At 32.5% G+C, this 20,770-nt stretch overlaps 2 protein-coding genes across 3 annotated transcripts in view; one reads left to right on the plus strand and one right to left on the minus strand.

Moving 5' to 3' along the window:
- Positions 1-20,770, minus strand: part of LOC108914595 (alpha-amylase-like) — a 153,884-nt gene that overhangs the window by 32,645 nt on the left and 100,469 nt on the right. The window lies entirely within an intron of this gene.
- The window catches only part of LOC108914332 (protein encore), a gene marked incomplete at its 5' end in the record, with an annotated part of 65,400 nt that continues 64,458 nt past the window's right edge, over positions 19,829-20,770 (plus strand). Inside the window, one exon of the mRNA XM_018720125.1 lies at positions 19,829-19,880. Coding sequence (XP_018575641.1) covers positions 19,829-19,880 — 52 coding nt within the window. The remainder of the gene's footprint in view (positions 19,881-20,770) is intronic.

The following is a 20,770-nucleotide window of genomic DNA, read 5'->3' on the forward strand; positions in this document are numbered from 1 at the left end:
TGTGGCATCATTACCTTATTCTTTCTTGGATTTATGTATTTTTAATATATACATCGACTATTTAGTTCTTGGAAACAACAGCTTAAAAGTCAACAATAAGACATAAGAATATACGTTTTAGGACATAATACAGGCCGTCTACTATAAGAGGGCCACTCCTGTGAATCTCGCTTAATATACGACGTACGTCAAAAATCTTTAGGTATATGTTTTTTGTTACAATTTTTGAGGCTTTTATGCTCTTAAAAACAAATTTGAGATCCGTGGCCAACTTTGTGAGTAATCATAAAAAAAACCGGGAAAGTACCGAAAGTTTAGGCTCGTCTAACTTTTTTATTTTAAGAGATAGAGGAAACTTATTTTAATAAAATTTTATGGCGAAATTGATATCTTTCTCCTGATCTAAACAGATTTTTAAAATATCGTATGTAATTTGCTGCGCCCTCTACGCGGCCAAAAAAAAATTGTCATCGAAGCAGGCTGTGGCTACAAAAAATTGATTGTTGTTCCCTCTTTCATGCAATATGCTATATGTTGCCTTTATCTTTTATATTTATTACATTTTTTACAATTGTCGTATAAAAATGTAAACATTTTCGTGTTAACGTAGAAATTTAATAAATATAATGTACCTACTTATTTTAAGCAAAATACAGATTTTCTTTTCACTTATAGTATTAGTTTTTTACTTTAGAGAAAACTGAGCCTTTAACATTGTTCTTGAACAGACAAAGTAGCTTATGCTAAATGTAGCACGCTATGAAGACAAATGTGTTATCCCAGCAATATCATTATTTAAATTGTTCATTGTTATAGTTTATACATAACTGTTAGTTTGAAAATTGTTACAGTTCACTGTGATTTGAAAAACTATAATTTTGAATAATAATGATATTTTCACATATTGAGAAGTGTAATATGTTTGTATTGTACTATCAATACAACTTCAATTCTATTCAAGCATTTGCGGAATATAGAAAACATTCGCTAATAAAATCAGCTGTTGTTAATAAAATAGGTAATGTTAACAGAATTTTAAATTATGTAAATAGGAAAAATGAGCAAAATAGTAAGAGACTGAAGTAAACAACAATTTAGAGAAGGAAGTACAAGAAGAATATTACAAAAAAATTGTTTCAAATTTTATAATGTGGAAAAAGTGCAACTCTTGAGGCAGGAAGATAAACCGTGGAGATTAGGGTTCTGTAGGTGGTGACAAGAAAGAAAGACAGAAGATCCTTTTATATGCAGAAGAATTCTCTGGTCAGATGTGTTTAATTTTTGTAACAATGTAATAGGAACATTTACTTCAAATGGTAATTTACATTGGTATGGAGAAACTGCATTTCAACAGAGGTTTTCAATAAACGTTTGGGTTAGAATTCTTGATACTAAAATCATAGAACCTTACTTCTTCTTACTTACTTCTTTGATGGTAAACTGATGGGTGCCAGATATTGCTTAAAAGAGGTACATTATATTATTCATTAAATTTTTTGTAGTTGGCATGTTTAAAACAATTTCTACTTTAATCCACATTTTTGATACCAAAATTATAAAAAATGTAATATAAAAGCTAAAGGCGACATGTAGTATGTACATCGCATGAAAGAGCAAGCAACAAGCAATTTTTTGTAGCCACAGCCTGCTTCGATGACAATATTTTTTGTCCGTGTAGAGGGCGCAGCAAATTACATACGATACTTCAAAAATTTGTTTATACCAGGTGAAAGATATCAATTTTGCCATGAATTTTTTTAAATTAAGTTTTCTCTATCTCTTAAAATAAAAAAGTTAGACGGCTTTAAACTTTCGGTACTTCCCGGTTTTTTTATGATTACTCATAAAGTTGGACATTGATTTCAAATTTGTTTTTACAAGCACCAAGACATCAAAAAATTCAACAAAAACAACGATTTTTGACGTACATCGTGTATTAAGCGAGATACATAGGAGTGGCTCTCTCATAGTAGGCTGTTTGTATAGAAGTCTTTTTTCTGTAGTAAAAGACGTTACAATAAGAAACAAAACTTTTATAACTTTGGTAATTCAAATTATATGTGGTAGAATACCTAAGTAGATCGTTTACAACATGTACAGAGCCTTAATAAATGATTACAAGCCACGTGACCAGTAATTTTGTTTGAAACAGTAATTTTATTTCTTTCACGTTATTAAATGTCGGTAAAATGAAAACAATAAGATCAAGATTACATTAAAACACAACATTCTGTTTCACCGGCTCTTATTGCAGTAATTTTTCAGGAGACTCTATTCAACCAATCAGCGATCGCATTATCTCGAGCTCCTCACTTGGCGGATTTCTTTCAGTGTTGTTTTTAATTATTGTCATCGAACCACTGCATTTAAACATAATTTTCACCAAAATAACCGGATTAACGGACGCTTGTGTAGTACTACACGCTATACACCATGCCACGAGATGACCTTTAGGGAACGATGGGAATAGACAAAGGCAACGCACGACAACCATAGAATGAGGTGGGGTCACTCAATAATGAGGATATTTAGTCCGATTTAGCTACAAGTTCACCAAATACGAGTTCATCTGCAGAATTTATGTAACTATATTTGAGTGAAATACTCAGTTTTAGTTCAAATAACAAATATTTTCAAAATGCTCAGTATTAAGGGAAAATGTACTCATTAATTTCAGTAATTGATTCACTCCGTACCTTTATTACTTTCACTCACATTTTTTTACAGTGTATATTGATTGCTTTAAGGCATTATTTTTGTAGGGAGGTATTATTCGAGATATATCGAATTGTTTTTGAAATCCATATTTTTTACTCAAAACATTTTATTGAAAATATGGAAGAATGTTTGTTTGCAGTAAAATGAGAGCTAAATCTAAAAAGCAAGTAGAAATTGCATTTTTCATGGCATTTACTACACCAAATTTCAATACAGTCTATTAAACCGTTCTGGAACCGTGTACAGGGTGTGCCATTTAACAATCCCGCTCCCAATATCTCCCAAATGAAGAAATTTATTTATAGTTCTGGAATCTGAGGTTGTTAGGTCCCTCGAATATCTTCAAATTGCAGTTAGAATTGTTAGTTCAAATCTTTCCATATAGATGACTTGGCGATACTAAAATATTTTTTATTCCTGGAACGTGGAAATACGGTCCATCTGAAAGATCGTTAAATTAATGTAATTTTGGTAATATAAAGTTTTTCCCAATATTTACTTGTTTTCGAGACATGTCGACTTCAATATGCAATGTATGATGTAACAGGAAAATCTATTAGGTATTTTATTTAAATCACACTGAGACAAAATATTTTTTTTTAATATTATTATAATGGCTTTGTTCACTTCACATATTAATTAACAAACGATAAATTATTTTAAAAAACTAATGATAAAATACAGAAAAAAATTGTACAATGGTAAATCTTATAAGGGGCAGAGCGAACCGTATTTTATCAAATATTATTAAAAAATTCAGTCGTATGTGGCTCATGTCATTTGTTTTAAAATAAAACGTATGATATATGACACATATTAGTTTTCCAATAATTACAGTTTTATTAGCTTACGTCTTTCAGTCAACTGTACTAGTTATAAGATTTACCATTATACTTTTTTTTAATATAGTTGATCATTTGTTTTTTTTTATAATTTATTGTTTGTTAGTTAGTATGAGATGTGAATAAATAATAATAATAATATATTTATTACCCAACAGATTACAAATCCAATTACAGGACAAATTTATAAGTGTCACATACACAACAAAAAAACAACAAAAAAAAAACGGAAAAATATAAATTAAATACAAAACAAATATAAAAAAATATGTACATTATATGCATACGGTATACACAGCCTAGTTCCTATAAGCTGAACTTAACAGTAGCACAATTAACAATTTGCAAAAGAGTATAGGTACTACCAGTAACATTCCTGTTACGTTAAATATTGGGAAAAAGTTTATATTAGAAAAATTACTCAAAATTTAACGATCTTTCTAATGGACCGCATTTCCACGTTCTAGGAATCAAACAAATTTTTAGTTTCGCTACGCCATCTATACAGAAAAATTTGGACTACAATTTGAAGGGACCTAACAACCCTAGTTTCGGGAACTAAAATAAATTTCTTCATTTCGGAGATATTTGCAGCGGGAGTGTTAAATGGCACACCCTGTATAGTGACTTGTATTTATGTACTTCTGAATGTGATGATAAGCATGATTTATTTACCATTTTTAATTCGTTAACTTGCAGTATATTCGAAATATTCAAAAAAGAAAAACTTTTTAAGAAATGCTACATAGTCCAGGCTATATTGTCGCTCCCGCTAGGAACATGATTCTGATTCGACTTTTTTTCATAGTCTTACTAAAAAATTGCCCCTTGAAACATATCCGCATGTTGCCAGATGTTACTAATGGTCAAAAATTGTTTAAACAATTTTTTTTTAACAAATTCGTAATTTTCTATTTTTTCGCTCGAAATAATTTTTACTTCGAGTGAGTGCGAGAGAGACGCAGTATACGGAGGCGGTCAAGAGCGGTGGAGAAACGCGGCGTGCGCGCCTTATTAACAATTAAAAAAACAAGTTTTCAGAATAAAATATGCCGGCGTAACACTTCAAATTTTTACCCCCTGCCCGCTAACCTTTTCTGTGTCAGAGACAGCCAGGATCAAGAAACGAAGACAACGACACACACACACACATACACACCCCCCATACCCTCCTTTCCCCTCCCCTCCCGCGCTGGGCTAAGAGCCACCTTAGCAAAGCGCGTCCCAGGCTGCATAGCCGCACTACCCTACCCAACCATACCACACATAAACATGACACTACCCCCGGGGATTACACAGACGAGCCGGCGAAGCAAGAAGAGCGCCAGAAGAAAGGGCCCTAGCCGGCGGGGCCCAGCCAGGACAAAAGGAGGTCCCACAAAGCGCCTACACCGGCCGCATTTGCGGTCGGGGTAGACGACGGATGGGGCCCACCTACGAAGGCTGTCCAGGCCTACACGAGATGAGGCAGGATAAAGAGGGATAATCCCCCTCGATCCCAAATCATTGAGGCCAATTTCTAGCCATGGAATAATGGCGCACTTCAAATTTTTGTTAAGGGATGTTCAAAGATCATTTAAGAATTTTGGCAACACTAAAAATTGCAATTTTTAATACAGTTTATTGGCGTTGAAAATGGTTAAAATCGTGTTTTTTTCGAACAAAAAATCGTTAATATCTCGAAAACGGTAGATTTTAGAGAAAAGTTGCATAGGGACTTTTTTGTTCAGGATACCCCAAAAAGCCTAAAAAAATGACCAATTTGTTTAAAAAAATTGTTTAAATTTAAGGGTCATTTTTTTAGTAAGAATATGAAAAAAATCAAATGAGAATCATATTCGCACCGGGAGCGATGGTACAGCCTGGACTAACAAATAAATAACAAAAAACGAGAACGATAATCGGGAAAATATTGTTAGACACCTTTTACGTCAGGTATTTAATGAACTGTGTTACTTTTAAACGTCCTCACCCCGTAAGAAATCCACCCCTCCACCTCGACAAGTTCAATGGAATGGTCGGTCCTTTCCGGGAACATGAGAATTTTTCAGAGAAAATCGATAACGATTTCGTTGAGCGGCAGCGAATCGATTAAACAAATGGTCGACGACATGCACCGCCGGACCGAGTCAAGTTCACTGGTTCAGTAGGTCTTTTGAGTCGGTGGCGCTTGTGTGCCTACTACTCTCGGTTTCGAGCATTCGAGCCTCTCTGCTGACCGCGGTCGACGGCGAGTTGTTTTGACGCGGAGCGGCGCGTCGCCGGCAGTAGGAGACGACGCTCGCACGGGTTCCTCTCGGCAGTGGTGCATGCATCCTCGCGACGCTAGCCGTCGAGGTAGGACTATGTCACCGTCGACAGAGGTATTTATTTTTTTATTCTGGTGTACGTGAAACGTTTATTTTCATGGGCGATTTTGCGGGTGCACGTGGTAAATTCTTGAGATGTAAATGTGTGTGAAAAAAGTAGCATACATCCAGAGAACAGTTTCTTTGATGTCGATAAATTTCATTTGCAGTAAACAAAATAAATGCTAGTTTTAGATGTGATCTAACATAATTTTATCAGAAACAAATAATATATTCGAGGAAACTATAGGTATTAGATTACATATATACACTGTGTCCACGGATTGAGTGCACGTGGGGTGTAAATGACAAAAAATCGAGTTGAAATTTGAGCTTCTCGGCACCATCTCTGCTTGGCCTTAATCTAAGAAGTTGAAGAAAATAGTTCAATTAATTAGTATACAGGGTGTTTTATGATGAATTTTCAAAAATTGTCAAGAGTAAAGTACTTTTGTTTTTAAAAATATCAAAAATATTTACTTAGGAAAGTTGTTGAGAACTAAAAGTTATGACAGATTGTCAATTTTCAATTTGATCGGCTAACTTTGTTTTTTTTTACTTTTCACAACCGCGGTATAAATTCCTAATTATTTGTTAGATAAAAAACGTAACTAATATAATGAATATAAATAAATAAATAATATACAAGTTATTCAAATGTTTTGCCACCAACGATTACACATCGCTCAGCGTGCTTTGTAAATTCTGTGTAGGCGTTTTGAGTTTCTTGAATTAGGATGGCATTAATTGTATCTCTTATTCTTCGTTTCAATTTAAATGAATCGTTATTCAACGAGGACTCATAGACTTTCTGCTTGAGATAGCTCCTTAAATAAAAGTCCATTAGAGTTAAATCAGAGCTTCTAGGAAGCCAAGGAAATTGAAATTACGGTAAACCTACAAAATCATAGTCTACTAGCACTTTGTGAAGTATTGTAATATGAATGGCAAGATAATGAATACATTTAAAAAATATTTTTTGTACCCAAATCGTTCACTTAATTCTTTAAGAGGCCCATAAACTTCCAAATGGTATAACCTATCAAATAAAAATTAGTTGTCATTATTGCCCGAAAGAGGAAAAAGTTATGAACGGATATTATCACCATACATCAATTTTGTAGGAGGTGTTTTGAAAAACACTTTGTATAACATCAAAAATAACATCAAAATTTGTAGATTGAAAGCAAAAGTTCACACCCCAAAAATAATCAAAATCGATTAATACGTATTCGAGTTATTTACAAAAATCAAAAAATATTCACGAACTTTGAAGTCATCTAGCAGCCAAACGAAGCGATTTCGGATATAGGTGAATTAACCTAAATCTGCCTATTTTGAGTCCACGAATCTGTGGTCTTTCGGTGTACACGTTATTCTGGGACACCCTGTATAATTGAATGTGTAAAAAGTGGCAAGTCGAAGACAAATTAAAATAATAAATGATCATGTTTCAGATAAATATATTGTTGCATATTAATAAATATAATTTCTAACTTTCACTTAATAAATAATATGCTTCCGGAAAAATATTGTTTCCGTCCTCGGTAATCTAAAATAAATAATTGTTAGTTAATGTCAACTGTAGGCATACTGAAAATATTCACTGTATAAGTGTCTAAATTTTTCATTTATAATACAGGGTGTCTCACCACGAACTCTATCGATGGATGGGAAACCGTTCGAAGGATTTTTTATATTATTGCATTTTTGGAAAGAGCATTTATTTTTAAGTTGAAAACATATAGCACACGTCATTCTTGGGATTCGCCATTTCCGAGATTTTGATTTTTATGCAAAAATTGACAGATGCAGACACAGTTTAATTTTCCCAAAATCACAGGCTCATTTTTTTGTCTGAGTTGGGCATTTTATAGAGGAAGACCTAATTTATCAGATTTGACATGAAAATTTTCGAGTTTTTATATAAGGAGGTCAGAAAATGTGGAAAACTCGAAATTTTCAAATGGAAACCCCCAATTTTTTTAATGTATTCGCATTCTGCACTAAAATTGAGTGTGACTTTGTTAAAGTTTCCCTATTCCCAAACCCAGTCATTTTCAATTTATTTACGAATAAACATTTCTTTTTTCCTAAAATTTCGAGTTTCCACATTTTGCTCTATGAACAATTTCGTCATTACAATCAAATATTTGAAACGAATATTATAGTTCTTGGCACTGTTTTTAACTTTGACGACGAAGACTTTATTAGTTATTAAATAAGGGATCTCTTTTAATTAGGACTAACCACAAATTTTTCATATTCCATTAAAAATAAAGGCGCTTCTTTGTGACAAAGTGTTTCTCTCGGTGTAAAAATGCGATATTTACCAATAAAATACATTTTCGCAAACTAGCTGTTTAGATACTTAGGGAGCTATGTACTTATTTAATATGCATATAATTAAGGATTTTTAATTAATTTTACTTTGACACCAACTTCATATCAAAAACTTTGATTATTGAACAAGTAACTTTCAGTATTTCTGTAAGAAAATAATCTTTTTTTTGTTTCTTTCAAAGGTATATACCTATGTAAAAATGGAGAAATTAGAAGGAAAGAATAAAATTGTATTATTTGTTGTATAAGTTAAGCAAAATTTTATACTTACACGATTGCTATTAAACGTGAATTAAAAATATTACATACTTAAAAAATATCTGTTTAAAATTGCCAATTTCAAAACAATCACCATACCTACCGTAAGCCGAAAAAATGTAGTAGATAATTAGGTAGGTTTAATGAGGAAAAGAAATCTTTGTGAAGTTCATTATATCGTCGAAGTTATAATGATACAGGCTGATCCATAATTGTCTTTTTATTGCTATTAAAATATTTCGACGAGATAAAATGTAAACACATGTAAAAAATTCTAAAGAATCAGTGCATGCAATAAGAACAACATTTGAACTTCAATTTTGAAGAATGAACTGATAGAAAAAAAAATCCTATATTTTTGCAGGAAATGTTGTATGGAATAGTTATTCATTTGCTGAACTTCCGGTTAGATTAGAAATAGATTTCATCAGCATTTTTTTTGACTAACCTCATTGAGTGGATGGTAAATCATAGTAAAAAGAAAATTATGTATTACCCTGCATATGGAAATTTTTTAGCTTCAATAAAATAATTTTCCAAGAAACTTGAGACAGTACTGATTATTCTGAAATTTTAACACTTTCTAAAGTTAACTGTTGGTAATACTTACAACTGATGTTTTCTAATTACACCTGAAAAGGTGTAGTTTTGAGGAAAAATAAAAGAAAAAAATAAATTTCTACAATATCTTATTTCGATAAGACTAAACCGATTTCGAGATAATGGACAAATTATATTTTAATTAACTAAACGGATGTGCCTAATGCTTGTGTTTTGGCTGTAATTGCGTTTATTATATCTTATTACCATTTTCGTGATTTATCAAGTTTTTAAATTAATGTAGTCCTAATAACACTAATTTCTTTGAAATTGACTATCACCTTCTTGGTCTACTATTTTAAAGGCAAATGGTCTGATGAAATGGATGTAGATTGGTTGATAAATCACATTTCTTGAACTTTCAGTTATTTTATATTCTGCTTGTATTATAGGGATAAATTCGTGAAGGATGTGAGCATTAGTGTAGGATCCACCTACACACTACATAGTTGACCAATTTATTGTAAGATGTAAAAAGTTGCAACAAATATAATGGATATAATTACGTCAGTATCTTCACAAAGATCAGGTTTTACAATATTTCACATTCTGACATTAGCTGTATATTGAATTACAAATCAAAATTAGACATCCAAAATTCTAAAAGTTGAAAGAATTATTTTTCTGACTAGTTCCAGACCAATTTACACGCTCCCGACTGCTATGCACTGAAAGTGACGTGAGGCAACTGTAAAGGCGTATTTGCACATTTTAGTGAACTCGGCTCACTATTCCGTCAGCAAGTATTCACTCAAATACTCCAGGAAAATAGAGTATGCTCTATAACACAATTTTTTAAAATTTGGCGCCAAAAGGAATACTAGTACTTACCATTTAATTTTACTTACAGCGATTTTAATTAATCGATGAAAATGTTAATTTACTTCATAATGTAATACAGTTATAATTATTGTAATATATTTTACTAAGTCTAGATCTCTAATTATTAAAAAATTGAATTGAACGAACGAAGAAAAGAACTGCATTTAAGATAAATGTAAACATATTTTTCGAATTCTTTTAGGAACTTGTGTTGTTGTCTATTCACATAACTTACTAAGAAATGTATTTCTAGGTAGTGATTTAACAACTCTTTTATAAATATTTATAGGGAGCATCCAAGCAATTAACAAATAATAATGATTCATCTCTAATACTACCACCCAAAGAGTGGGTACGTGACGTTAATCAGTATAGGTTCGATCAAATCCACTAATGATTCATATATACTAATTTTATTTTTAGAAAACTCGCGACTACATTGCTACACATTAAAATCGATTGTTGATTGGAATCTTACGTCGTTGTTAAGCCGTCATCTAGCGGAATATATACAGGGTGTCTCTAAAGGGTCTGTACAACGCTCCAGCACATAGTACGGCTCAAAATAAGTCGATTTAACTAAACTTACCTTAGTCCAAAAATTGATAGTAACGGAACTACAGGTTGTCAAAGTTGAAAAATAAATAACATTTTCTTTAATATCCTTCGACCACTTCGAAATACAGCATGGCCCAAAAAAGTTTTTTGTATATATATGTAGGTATGTATATAGGGTGTATCATAATTAATAGAAACATCTGTAAGTACACGATACTAGAAGCATAAAAATAGGTTTAGTAAACATGAATCTGCAAAAGCACCGTTTTTTGATATATGTATAGGGTACCAAAAAAAAAAAAAGAAATCTCCCCTAATTTTTACGAGTCTGGGAAAACTGGCATTTTGAACCGCCAATGTTTTCTGCACAAAATTCATCATCAAAAGCTCTAACGTGAACCGTTTTCAAGATAAATAGCGTTTTATGAAAGAAAGAAACATGAAAGAAATATAAAATACAAAAAATATTTAAAAATTATGCAAATAAATAACAAAAATCATAACAGTTATTGAAAATACGCTAATGCAGACTTCCAACCAGCATACGTTAAGAACTATAGTATTATAAAACAAAGCTACTTGTAATTGTTTATAAAAACAGAGACATTTTTTTTACTTGATAAGTAAAAGCTCTCTCGGCTATGAGTTCTATGCTATATAAAATCGAAATCCATCTTGATTCTGGAATATTAAAAGTAACGAGTATAAAGTAATGATTATGAATCAAAGTAGAAGAGTATCTAATTCTTACAATTACTGAAAAGTACCTACCTGGATCTGACATCACTAATTTATACCGTTTAGAATATCCCAAACAAAACGTTAGCGGGCTCCTGTAACCCCAAAAAATAATATCCTGTACCATTTATTAATAGCCCCGTTTAACACGTCGAAGGTCATCGATGATGTCAAAGACGAGTAACACGCTCTTTACAAATATTGAGATATCCATACATATGTCTGGAGATTGCTGCCAAATATTTAAAAATAAAATAAAAACCACATGACGACGTCGGGAAATAGGTGTTTCATAATGGCAGACGAATTTTTTAGCTACCGTTCTGATTTATCGGTACATTACCGTGTCGTAGTAATATACCACCAAATGAAAGGGAGTGACTTGACGTTTTTAGTTTGAGCTCACATAATGCATTCACGTCAAGGACTAGGTCACAATTATCGACGTTTTGAAGGGCTTATCAAGATGAGGAAACATCGAACGCAATTAATCATCGCGCAACTATCGACATCCGATTGGTTGGATGTTATTATTAGTCATTATTTTACATGGTGTTTTTGTCCTCTACTAAAAGCATTTAATTTGTTGTATATTTGTACAATATATACAAGTATATTTTTTAATGTCTTATATACATAATCTGGAATTACACAGATAGATTTATTTGAATATGGCAAGAATAAAATCAATGGGCATAAATGCAAAAAGAAGAAGTGTTCATAAATGCAAAAGCAAATGCAATAAATTTAAAAATATATACGTAAAATCTCTATGGAAGCGCCTATGGAAGCACCTATGGATATCATTTCGAGAAATTTATTGAAATCTCGTTTAAAAGTAACAGAAAAATTAAACGAATAAACTAATTACTTACCAATAGACGATATGCTCTACAAAAGTTGTTCAAAGTTGTTTCCATGTGCTAATAAATATGCTTCCAAACGACGGTCAAAATTCTGTCAACAAAAACACCACACCACACATTCCGTTGCTGGAACCGAGATCTCTGTACAACGTGAGGATTTGCATCACACCAATATTGAATGTTGTGAAAATTTAGTACCTATGCCGTCTCTAGTAAAACAACATTCATTAGTGAAAAACACCTTGTTTGTAAAATCAGGTGGACATTCCCGGTGTCCCGTAACCTTTGAACTGCCTTTTGCTATGTTCTACTGTTAGGTTGTCGTCTGTTACGGTCGGTAACGGACCGCATACAAACGACAAGTCTCTTTTAAATTGGACTGACCAGGCCTGGGCAAAAAATCGATATATCGATTCGAATCGATTTTATTTTTGAATCGATTAATCGATTCCCAGAAAAAATCGAATCGGAATGTAGAATCGAAATAACGAATCAGATCGAGATATCGCATCGCATCGACTGTCGAATCGCATCGAAATGTCGAATCCAACCGTAATCGATTAGAATCCATAGAAGAAAGATTGAATTGGAATATCAATTCGAATCAGTTTTTTATTTAATTTACTGGTATATCACGGTTAAATTTATTGAGACGAGATATTTATGTTTGTTTATTAAATATTATCATCTTCAGCCTACACAATACATTTTCATAACATTTATTATTTACCAGTATTATGCCTATTGAAAACTTTTTTATACTCTTAATTTTACGGCAATTTATATTTACATTATATTATCTTCTGATCATTACATATAATAATATTGAGCATACCTTAGCGAACTTAAGGGTGAGAGAAATTGTATCGTATCTTCACTCAAACGTCTTGAATCTTGGAATCAAGACACGATACAGTTTCTCACATAGTAGTAGACTACCTATCTTGAGTGTGTTACGAATTTAAGCAAATAAGTATCTCATATATTTGGTATAGTTGTTACGATGTCAATTGGAACCTGTAAATCTTAAAGCACAGGACCGTATGCGCTTCTCCTGAAATTTCTTATTATGCTTTAACCATGATGTGTCTTGTAATTTATATTCGAATAGCAATTCGGCGAGTCCGGTATTGGTAAACTAGTCCGTCTGATGTAGAATTGACGGCGGTGCGCTGGTCATCAAAGTAAACCTGTATTGGTCCACTAGGTCGTGAATAATTTTTTTGTATGGTACACGGGTTCACTTAGCTTTGCCGCTTTGCCAGTGCCGTGCAGAGCATTGCTTGGCGGGGTATGTTGTTGGTATAATACGTATTATTATTTATTAGTTGATATTATTATTTGTTCATATCGTAACCTGAAAAGGGTAATAGTTATTAAAAAAATGTTATATGTAATTATCTAGTAATTTAGCGTGGCTCTCTGGAGACTCTTTGAAGCGGAGGATAACGAAATAACTCGGGAAAATTCCCAAATAGTGGAACCGGTTTTTGTCGAAAGTATCGAAACAAACTCAGAGGATAAAGACAAAGATTTACACGTAAAAAGTCAACGTATTATATTAAATATATATATGAATGTTTGAAAATTGAAAATAGTGAACAATGTGATAAAAAAGTTAGGAGACGGATTAACGAATTAACTAAGATATCCAAAAAAAGGCGCGTAATTAAAGAAGGAGACGTTATTAATCACGGTACAAAGAGGAATCGGAAAAATACAGCGTTAAAGAAAATTGACGATTTTACCAGATGTAATGTGGCGCGCAATTTATAATATGTATGAAGAAAATAAAGTTTCTACTTTATACATGATTCGAAATAAATTAAGCGATTATTCTGATTATAATTATAAATCTTTAGATATTTTACGATATGCTTTATTACAATGCGATTTCAAACATAAAAAACTTGACAATCGTATGGTAATTATATGGTAATATAGCTCGTAATATAGTATATCTACACGAGACAGGGCTAAATTTTTCTGGACGTCTATGGATTCCGTACAATTTATGAGTTAAATGTTTTTATGCGGTTCCAATTGAGATCGTAACAACTATACTGTACTAGGTATCATACACAGCAATTATTACAAACAAATTTTTGTCTAACTCAATTAATTTACTCCCTAGGCATATACTTAACAGAAATAAAAAAATATTTACTAAAAAGTGAAACAAAATTAACAATTTTTAATTGATAATAAAAGAATAAAGCAAAAATGATGTTAGATATTAGAAGACAAAGACAATCCAAGAAAAAGGTGATAAGTATATATTTTTTATTCATTGAAGTCATCACTAGTTCATATAATAATATGACCCCTATTCAGACCATTCAATACGAAATGAATTAATTTAAATGTTTAATTACTTTTTATTTGCCTGTCAATATCTATCAAAAAATAGGTTTCTTCCTCCGGTAATGCTAACTTCAGTGCTGTCAAAAGTTTAAATCACTGTTATTTCTCACTATTGTTAGCATTGAGTGAAGAAATTCGTCACTCAACGTTGCTAGTAATACTACTCACTACCTACCAATTACCTGAGTAATCTATTTGTTTATATGTTTGGTAAGAAAGACTTGATGTTTTATTGTTACAATTAAATATTCTTTCATTTCCTTCTATTCTGTTCGATTCAGAAATACAAAACTATTCAAATCGATATACAATTATTTTCGACGCCTAACTGTCAATTCACATTTTATCTCGACAATTAGTTGTTCTGATTCAATTTAGTTCGATTCGAATTGATCCGCTATCGCTATTTCGATTTGATTTTTCCGATGGATCAACTAAAAAATACAAATCAATTGGAATCGATATATCGAGCACAGAATTAATCGATGCAAATCGATTTTTTGATTAATCGAAAATCGATTCGTTATTTCGCGAATCGCACAGGCCTAGTACTGATTAAAACCATATCTTGATCAGAAAACATTTTATACGCCGGCTAAGTAAAACTGCAACACACAATGCACGTGCACAAGGTGCACAGGGTTGGCTTATATTTATGGTTAATTTTCTTAATTAATTTTCTCGAAAACAGAAGCATTTAGATCATCAGTTGCTTATTAAAAGTTGCTCATTTTCGCGCCCTCCATCACCGTTTTCAAGGAACGGACTTATTTCAGACACACCCTGTATAATGCTAATGTAGTTTTCGCAACCATCCAACAGTTTGTATTAGAAAAGCTCAGTAATCGCATTGCAGTGTATATGAAGAGGAGAAAAAGTGGAGATTTAGCACTTTGTACTATCGGGATTTTTGCACCAAATTTATATAGTACCCTAATTTTCCACCATTCATAGTCGTTTTGGCCGGCGTCCAAGTGACGTAACGGTGTGAGGCTGTAACTGTTGGGAATTTTCGACTGGACGCGATGTTAGGAAAATATGCACAGAATATTGTTCGGTGAGGTCATTGCGCGTTGGATATTTTTATTTTTATTATTGTTGTGATGTAGTAGTGATTTTCGTGTGTTTTTGTAATCCCAAAAGAAATAAACCCGATGAGATATATATTTTTCAGGACAAATATTTATGGTTCAGTTATAAACCGGTTCCGATTTTCTTTTTAGTTTTGTAAACGCTTGTTTGAACATTTATTTTTAATGCCGCACGTGACGACGCCACATATTTGAAACATCCTGGAAAAATAAGAGAATAGACTTCGCAATGGAACTATTGGTGGTGATATTTTAGTAACCGGTGACTTGGTGTTGAAAACGCAATATAGGATACACGATTATATTTTTAATAAAAAAAAGTGTGAAGCTATATACTATGTGATCAAATTCAACTCCACGTTGCTCTTACTTTATTGTTTGTCAGTAAATTCAGTCACTAGGTAGGTATATTACTGAACAATATATTTAATTAATTATTATTTTTTTTAATTCAGACACTGAGTTTTTTTTCAAGTTTTGCTTCTGATTTGCTTTAAATTCTGAGTTATTTCTGCATAAGTGCAAAGGAAAATGTGTATTATTTTTTAATTAGATCCTGAAATCCCCCACTAAAGTAATTCCAAAGCAAATATAAATAAGTATCTGCAACTGGAGAACAAGTATAACGCTGAACAGAAACAATAAAAAGAGTGTATTTATTATGTACACCATTTAGCATATAAATGTTTACTTGACAACAAAATCTCTCTGTTGTAATCGTATGTCAATGTATCCTGTTTCCAAAACTTCCATTAGTTTCTTGAAAATAACATTATTGTATTATTATACATAGTGGCATCAAAGTTATAGGATTCTTAATGGAGGTTCTAGTGTCTCCTCTGCTGGTTCACAAATTTCCATAGAAAAAAGAATAAATATTTGCCTATACAGGGTGCCTCTAAAGGGTCTGTACAACGCTCCACCAGTACGGCTCAAAATAAGTAGATTTAACTAAACTTGCCTTAATCCAAAAATTGATAATAACGGAGATACACGGTGTCAAAGTTTAAAAAAATAACATTTTCTTTAATATATTTTTACTACTTGGAAGTAATTTCGTCAAATTTCGTATCCGGGGTTTTTTTGGGATAAGAAATTTGAATTTATCGACGATTTCGTTGTATCTTCTAGAGGGCACCACAGGCGACCATTAAGACGCATATAAACTGCCAAAATTTTTTTGTGCCACGGTGTATTTCACTGAACTGGAGAAATTTTTTTCCCCAACTTTTGTGCTTAAAAAATGCATACCTTGCTAATTTATCCAAAGCTAACCGTTTTCAACAAAAAAGCATTTAATTTTGTAAATGTATAAAAAAAACTTTGTTTAAAAGTCATTTTCAACTCCACTGATAAACGAAATTAGGAGCAATCGTTTATTAGCAAGAAATATGTCTTTAAAGGAAACAATGCAATTACAATTTAAAATTTCGATTATTATTTAACAATTTTACTACAAACAGAATTGACAGAGAAAAAAACATATTTTCTAAAAACAATCTAATCAATCTAACACAATGTAACGAATCTAAACAATCTAAAAATCTAAAAAATAACTAATTATTATTGACCTGTCTTAAAAGAGGTTCAAAATCTCTAGTACCTACATGCCTGCAGAGATTAATTCTATGCAAAAAATTAAACTGTACCCTTTGTAAGATTTGTGGATTATATTATTTCTAATGACATTTGTATTATGTGGAATTGTTTGCCACAGATCATCTCTAGTATCGACGAGTATCGAATAGACCACTTCTTTTAGGGTTGCCCAGAAGAAATAAGCCATCAGGGTCATATCTGGTGAGTGCGGCGGCCAATTTACTGGAGCATTGTTAACCCTACTGATCCATCTGTTTGGATAGAGTTGATTTAAAAACGCTCAAACATTAGCAGTCTAATGAGGGGGAACTCCGTCGTGCATATACCATATAGTCGTTCTGTGGTGGAGTTCACTACAGTAGTTTCTAGAAACCTGCATTTCTAGTCAAATAAATAACTTTTTATAACACAATGGGCTTAGATAAAGATCACGGTATACGTACAGGGTGATTCACTATATTTTGACCCCCCCCCCATTAACATTTTTATTTAAAAAGTCGTTCAACTTTTGTATTTCACATTTTTTAATAACTCTAAAAACAAAAGTTAATGGAGGGGTCAAAATATAGTGATACTGATCTTTTTTTTTTCAGTTTTAAAGGCAAATCTTTATGATATATTCAAAGAAACTAGTATTTTCCTAACAAATTACTTAAAAAATAACAGCTATAAATAAATCGTTAAGGATAGTATTTATGTTTCCATTGTTTAGCGATCTTGATTAGTTATGCAAGTCAAGGTTTTAGTGGGATAAAGATCAGTAAATAAAAGAACACTATATTTTAAATCATTGCCAACATTTCGGTGTTATTTTACACCAATCCAAGCCCTGAGGATGGTGCAAAATAACACCGAAACGTTGGCAATGTTTTAAAATAGTGTTCTTTTATTTACTGATCTTTATCCGGTCGATAGCCGCACGGTTTAAGGCGTCAGTACTTAAATCGATGTGTCGATCTGCCCGGGTTTCGAATCCCGCGGTCGGTAGACCGTAGATTAGCTATGCTTGTACGGAGGATTGGCACTCTCTGTGCAGGTATGGTAGGGTGGAAGAATGTTGGCTTGGGCCAATGTGAGAGATTGACACCGGTTGGCATTTGACCACCCCCATAATTAATGAGGTTTTACAGGTTTCCCTCATTCCTGCACTGAATGGTGGTTAGGGCCTACTAACATAAGTCATTCCTGGGCGCAAATGCGGCCTGCGTAATAATAATATGCCGCCTCCTCTCCCGCACAGTCTCCGACTTCTGGGCTAATTCTCGTGGTTAGAATGAGGAGTAGAGATATTATTATTTTATTTACTGATTCAGATAGTGCACGAGCTCTACTGGGACTTGCTCTCTATCAATGGGTACTACTTTAAAAAAATCTACAAATCCTATTATTTATACCGAATAGTCTGCAACCCCATTGCACACGAATTATAAATAGGAATATGGAAATCCTCACCCGACAAGAGAAATTAGTTATCAACATCAGTTTTCATTAAACGTTGGGACGAGTATTACTGGAGATGACCTTATTGCACCATTTCTTCTATTAAGATGAGATGGTAATACATACCGTGCCATTATTGAGAATAACTGCCGGTCCTTCTCAATGGTGTATCACTTAATTAGCGATGCCGTTTGTTGTTTATGCATGACTGAGTATGCATTTCAATTTAATAAATCGGAAATATCTGAACAGACGGATAAGCCAAGGCTTGTTTCAACGTTACAAAATATGACCCCCTAGGTTACCGGACTCAAATCCACTAGATTACTTCCTTTAGGAATATGTATTTAAGTACTTCTGCTATATAATTACTAAATTTCAATAAGTTATGTCTTCTGGTTACTGCTGTATAGGCAAAATATTTTTCCACTTATTTCATATGTTCATGTGGACTTTTTTTGAGGAATCACGCCCTATAATATTATTGGAAGGATCATCCTGTGTACCAATTCAGGGATATTTTCTCTATACTTATTTAATTATATAAATGTCCAATGTTTAATCATCCACTTGAATAAATCGGATATTGTTTTAAAAATGTTAACACTGTCTTTCAAAAACCAATGACCTTAGACTTAATTCATTAAAATTTTTTAATTTAAAATGATTCTTGAAGTTATTATATGTACTTAGATAATACCCTGTACTAACTACAATTATTTACTACTGATTTGTTTTGTCGAGCGCATAAAGTCATTTTTGTTAGGTCCCTGAAATCCTGAAATATGAATCACTTGACATTCGTTACAACGAGCGAAAGTACTCAGATTAAAATATTTAAAATTGAATTATGTCCCTGCTAAAAGCTCCAAAGCAAATTGTGAATAGATAACGAAAATGTTATTAAACATTTCTTTTCACTTTTATCTTTCCTAATTCGAGCCAAATCCAATAAATTTACATTTCGCGAGTTATAGACAATGGCACGTGGTGACGGGCAGAACGACGAAGGTCCTTTAGTCCTTTGTTTTTTAAATGCCTCCCTGACATTTCGGGCGCAGTTCTCTGTCCTCGATCATTCGATAGGGTATTATTCACAAATGAACGGAGATAAATCGATTAGTACAATATAATGAGCACTCAAGACTGCCGATACTCTGCTGTACATATTTTATGTGTAAAAATATTCAAGCGAAGATTTGAAATATAAACTAAGCGTTTGTTTCTTTGTTTCAGGTTAAATCTGCAACCAAAAGAACAATAATTTTCACGCATGGAATTTAGAGCGCATATGTAAGTAATTTTTTAAAATAGTGAAAATGAAGTATTCTACAGATGTGTTACAGAAAAATTAGTTAAGAAATTTCATTTAAAAAAATATACTTTATAAAAAAAAATTTAATCGTAATTTTAAATAATTGTATCTTGAATACCCACTATTTTCACCCAAAGTGTTTGTGGTTAATAGCTTTGGCCTTTTTGTAACACCCTGTAAGTACGGTATTGACTCAATTCGATGGAATTTGAGGACAATTTTTATCTAAAACTTAAAAATGGATGAGCTTACAATTTTCTCTTCTTTGCCAATCTGTATTGAAAATATCTTCAGTTTTCATTGTTTTTCGTTAGTAAAAAGAGGTTTGCCTCATTAGTTTTTTCTCAAAAATCTGAGCCAAGAAGCATACATTATTTTTATCTCTCATAATTTTCTAGACAATTCCTTTTGTAATTGAACTTTTTTTCTTGTGCATCGCTTTGTAGCGATATAAGATTTGATTTAACGTGATATTGTGGGAAACAACTACTCTGTGGATTAATGCTCCGTCCAACTTTGTGTTATACCCGCAATATCTAAATAACTGCTAACATCATTCGTATTAGTCGCCATCTGCCAGTTTGTCATAGACAAACTGGTCGGTTGTTGGCTGTGTTCTAGATATTGCCGGTATAATTCAGTGATGGTCAGAATATTAGTCCTCAGAGTAGTTGTTTCCCCGAAATCATTTGAAAACTTTCTTTTATCGAGTATGATACATTCATATTAACAGATTGCTCTCTATCAGTTTGGCGGTATTGAGGACCTAGTAAGATTAACACATATTGTTATTTTATTGCACTGCGTGACGATAGGTTTGCAACAATAATAATCTCAAACATATTACGCTTAATAATAATAATAATAA

Source organism: Anoplophora glabripennis, unplaced genomic scaffold (assembly GCF_000390285.2).
Source record: "Anoplophora glabripennis isolate ALB-LARVAE unplaced genomic scaffold, Agla_2.0 scaffold50, whole genome shotgun sequence".
Taxonomy (NCBI): domain Eukaryota; kingdom Metazoa; phylum Arthropoda; class Insecta; order Coleoptera; family Cerambycidae; genus Anoplophora; species Anoplophora glabripennis.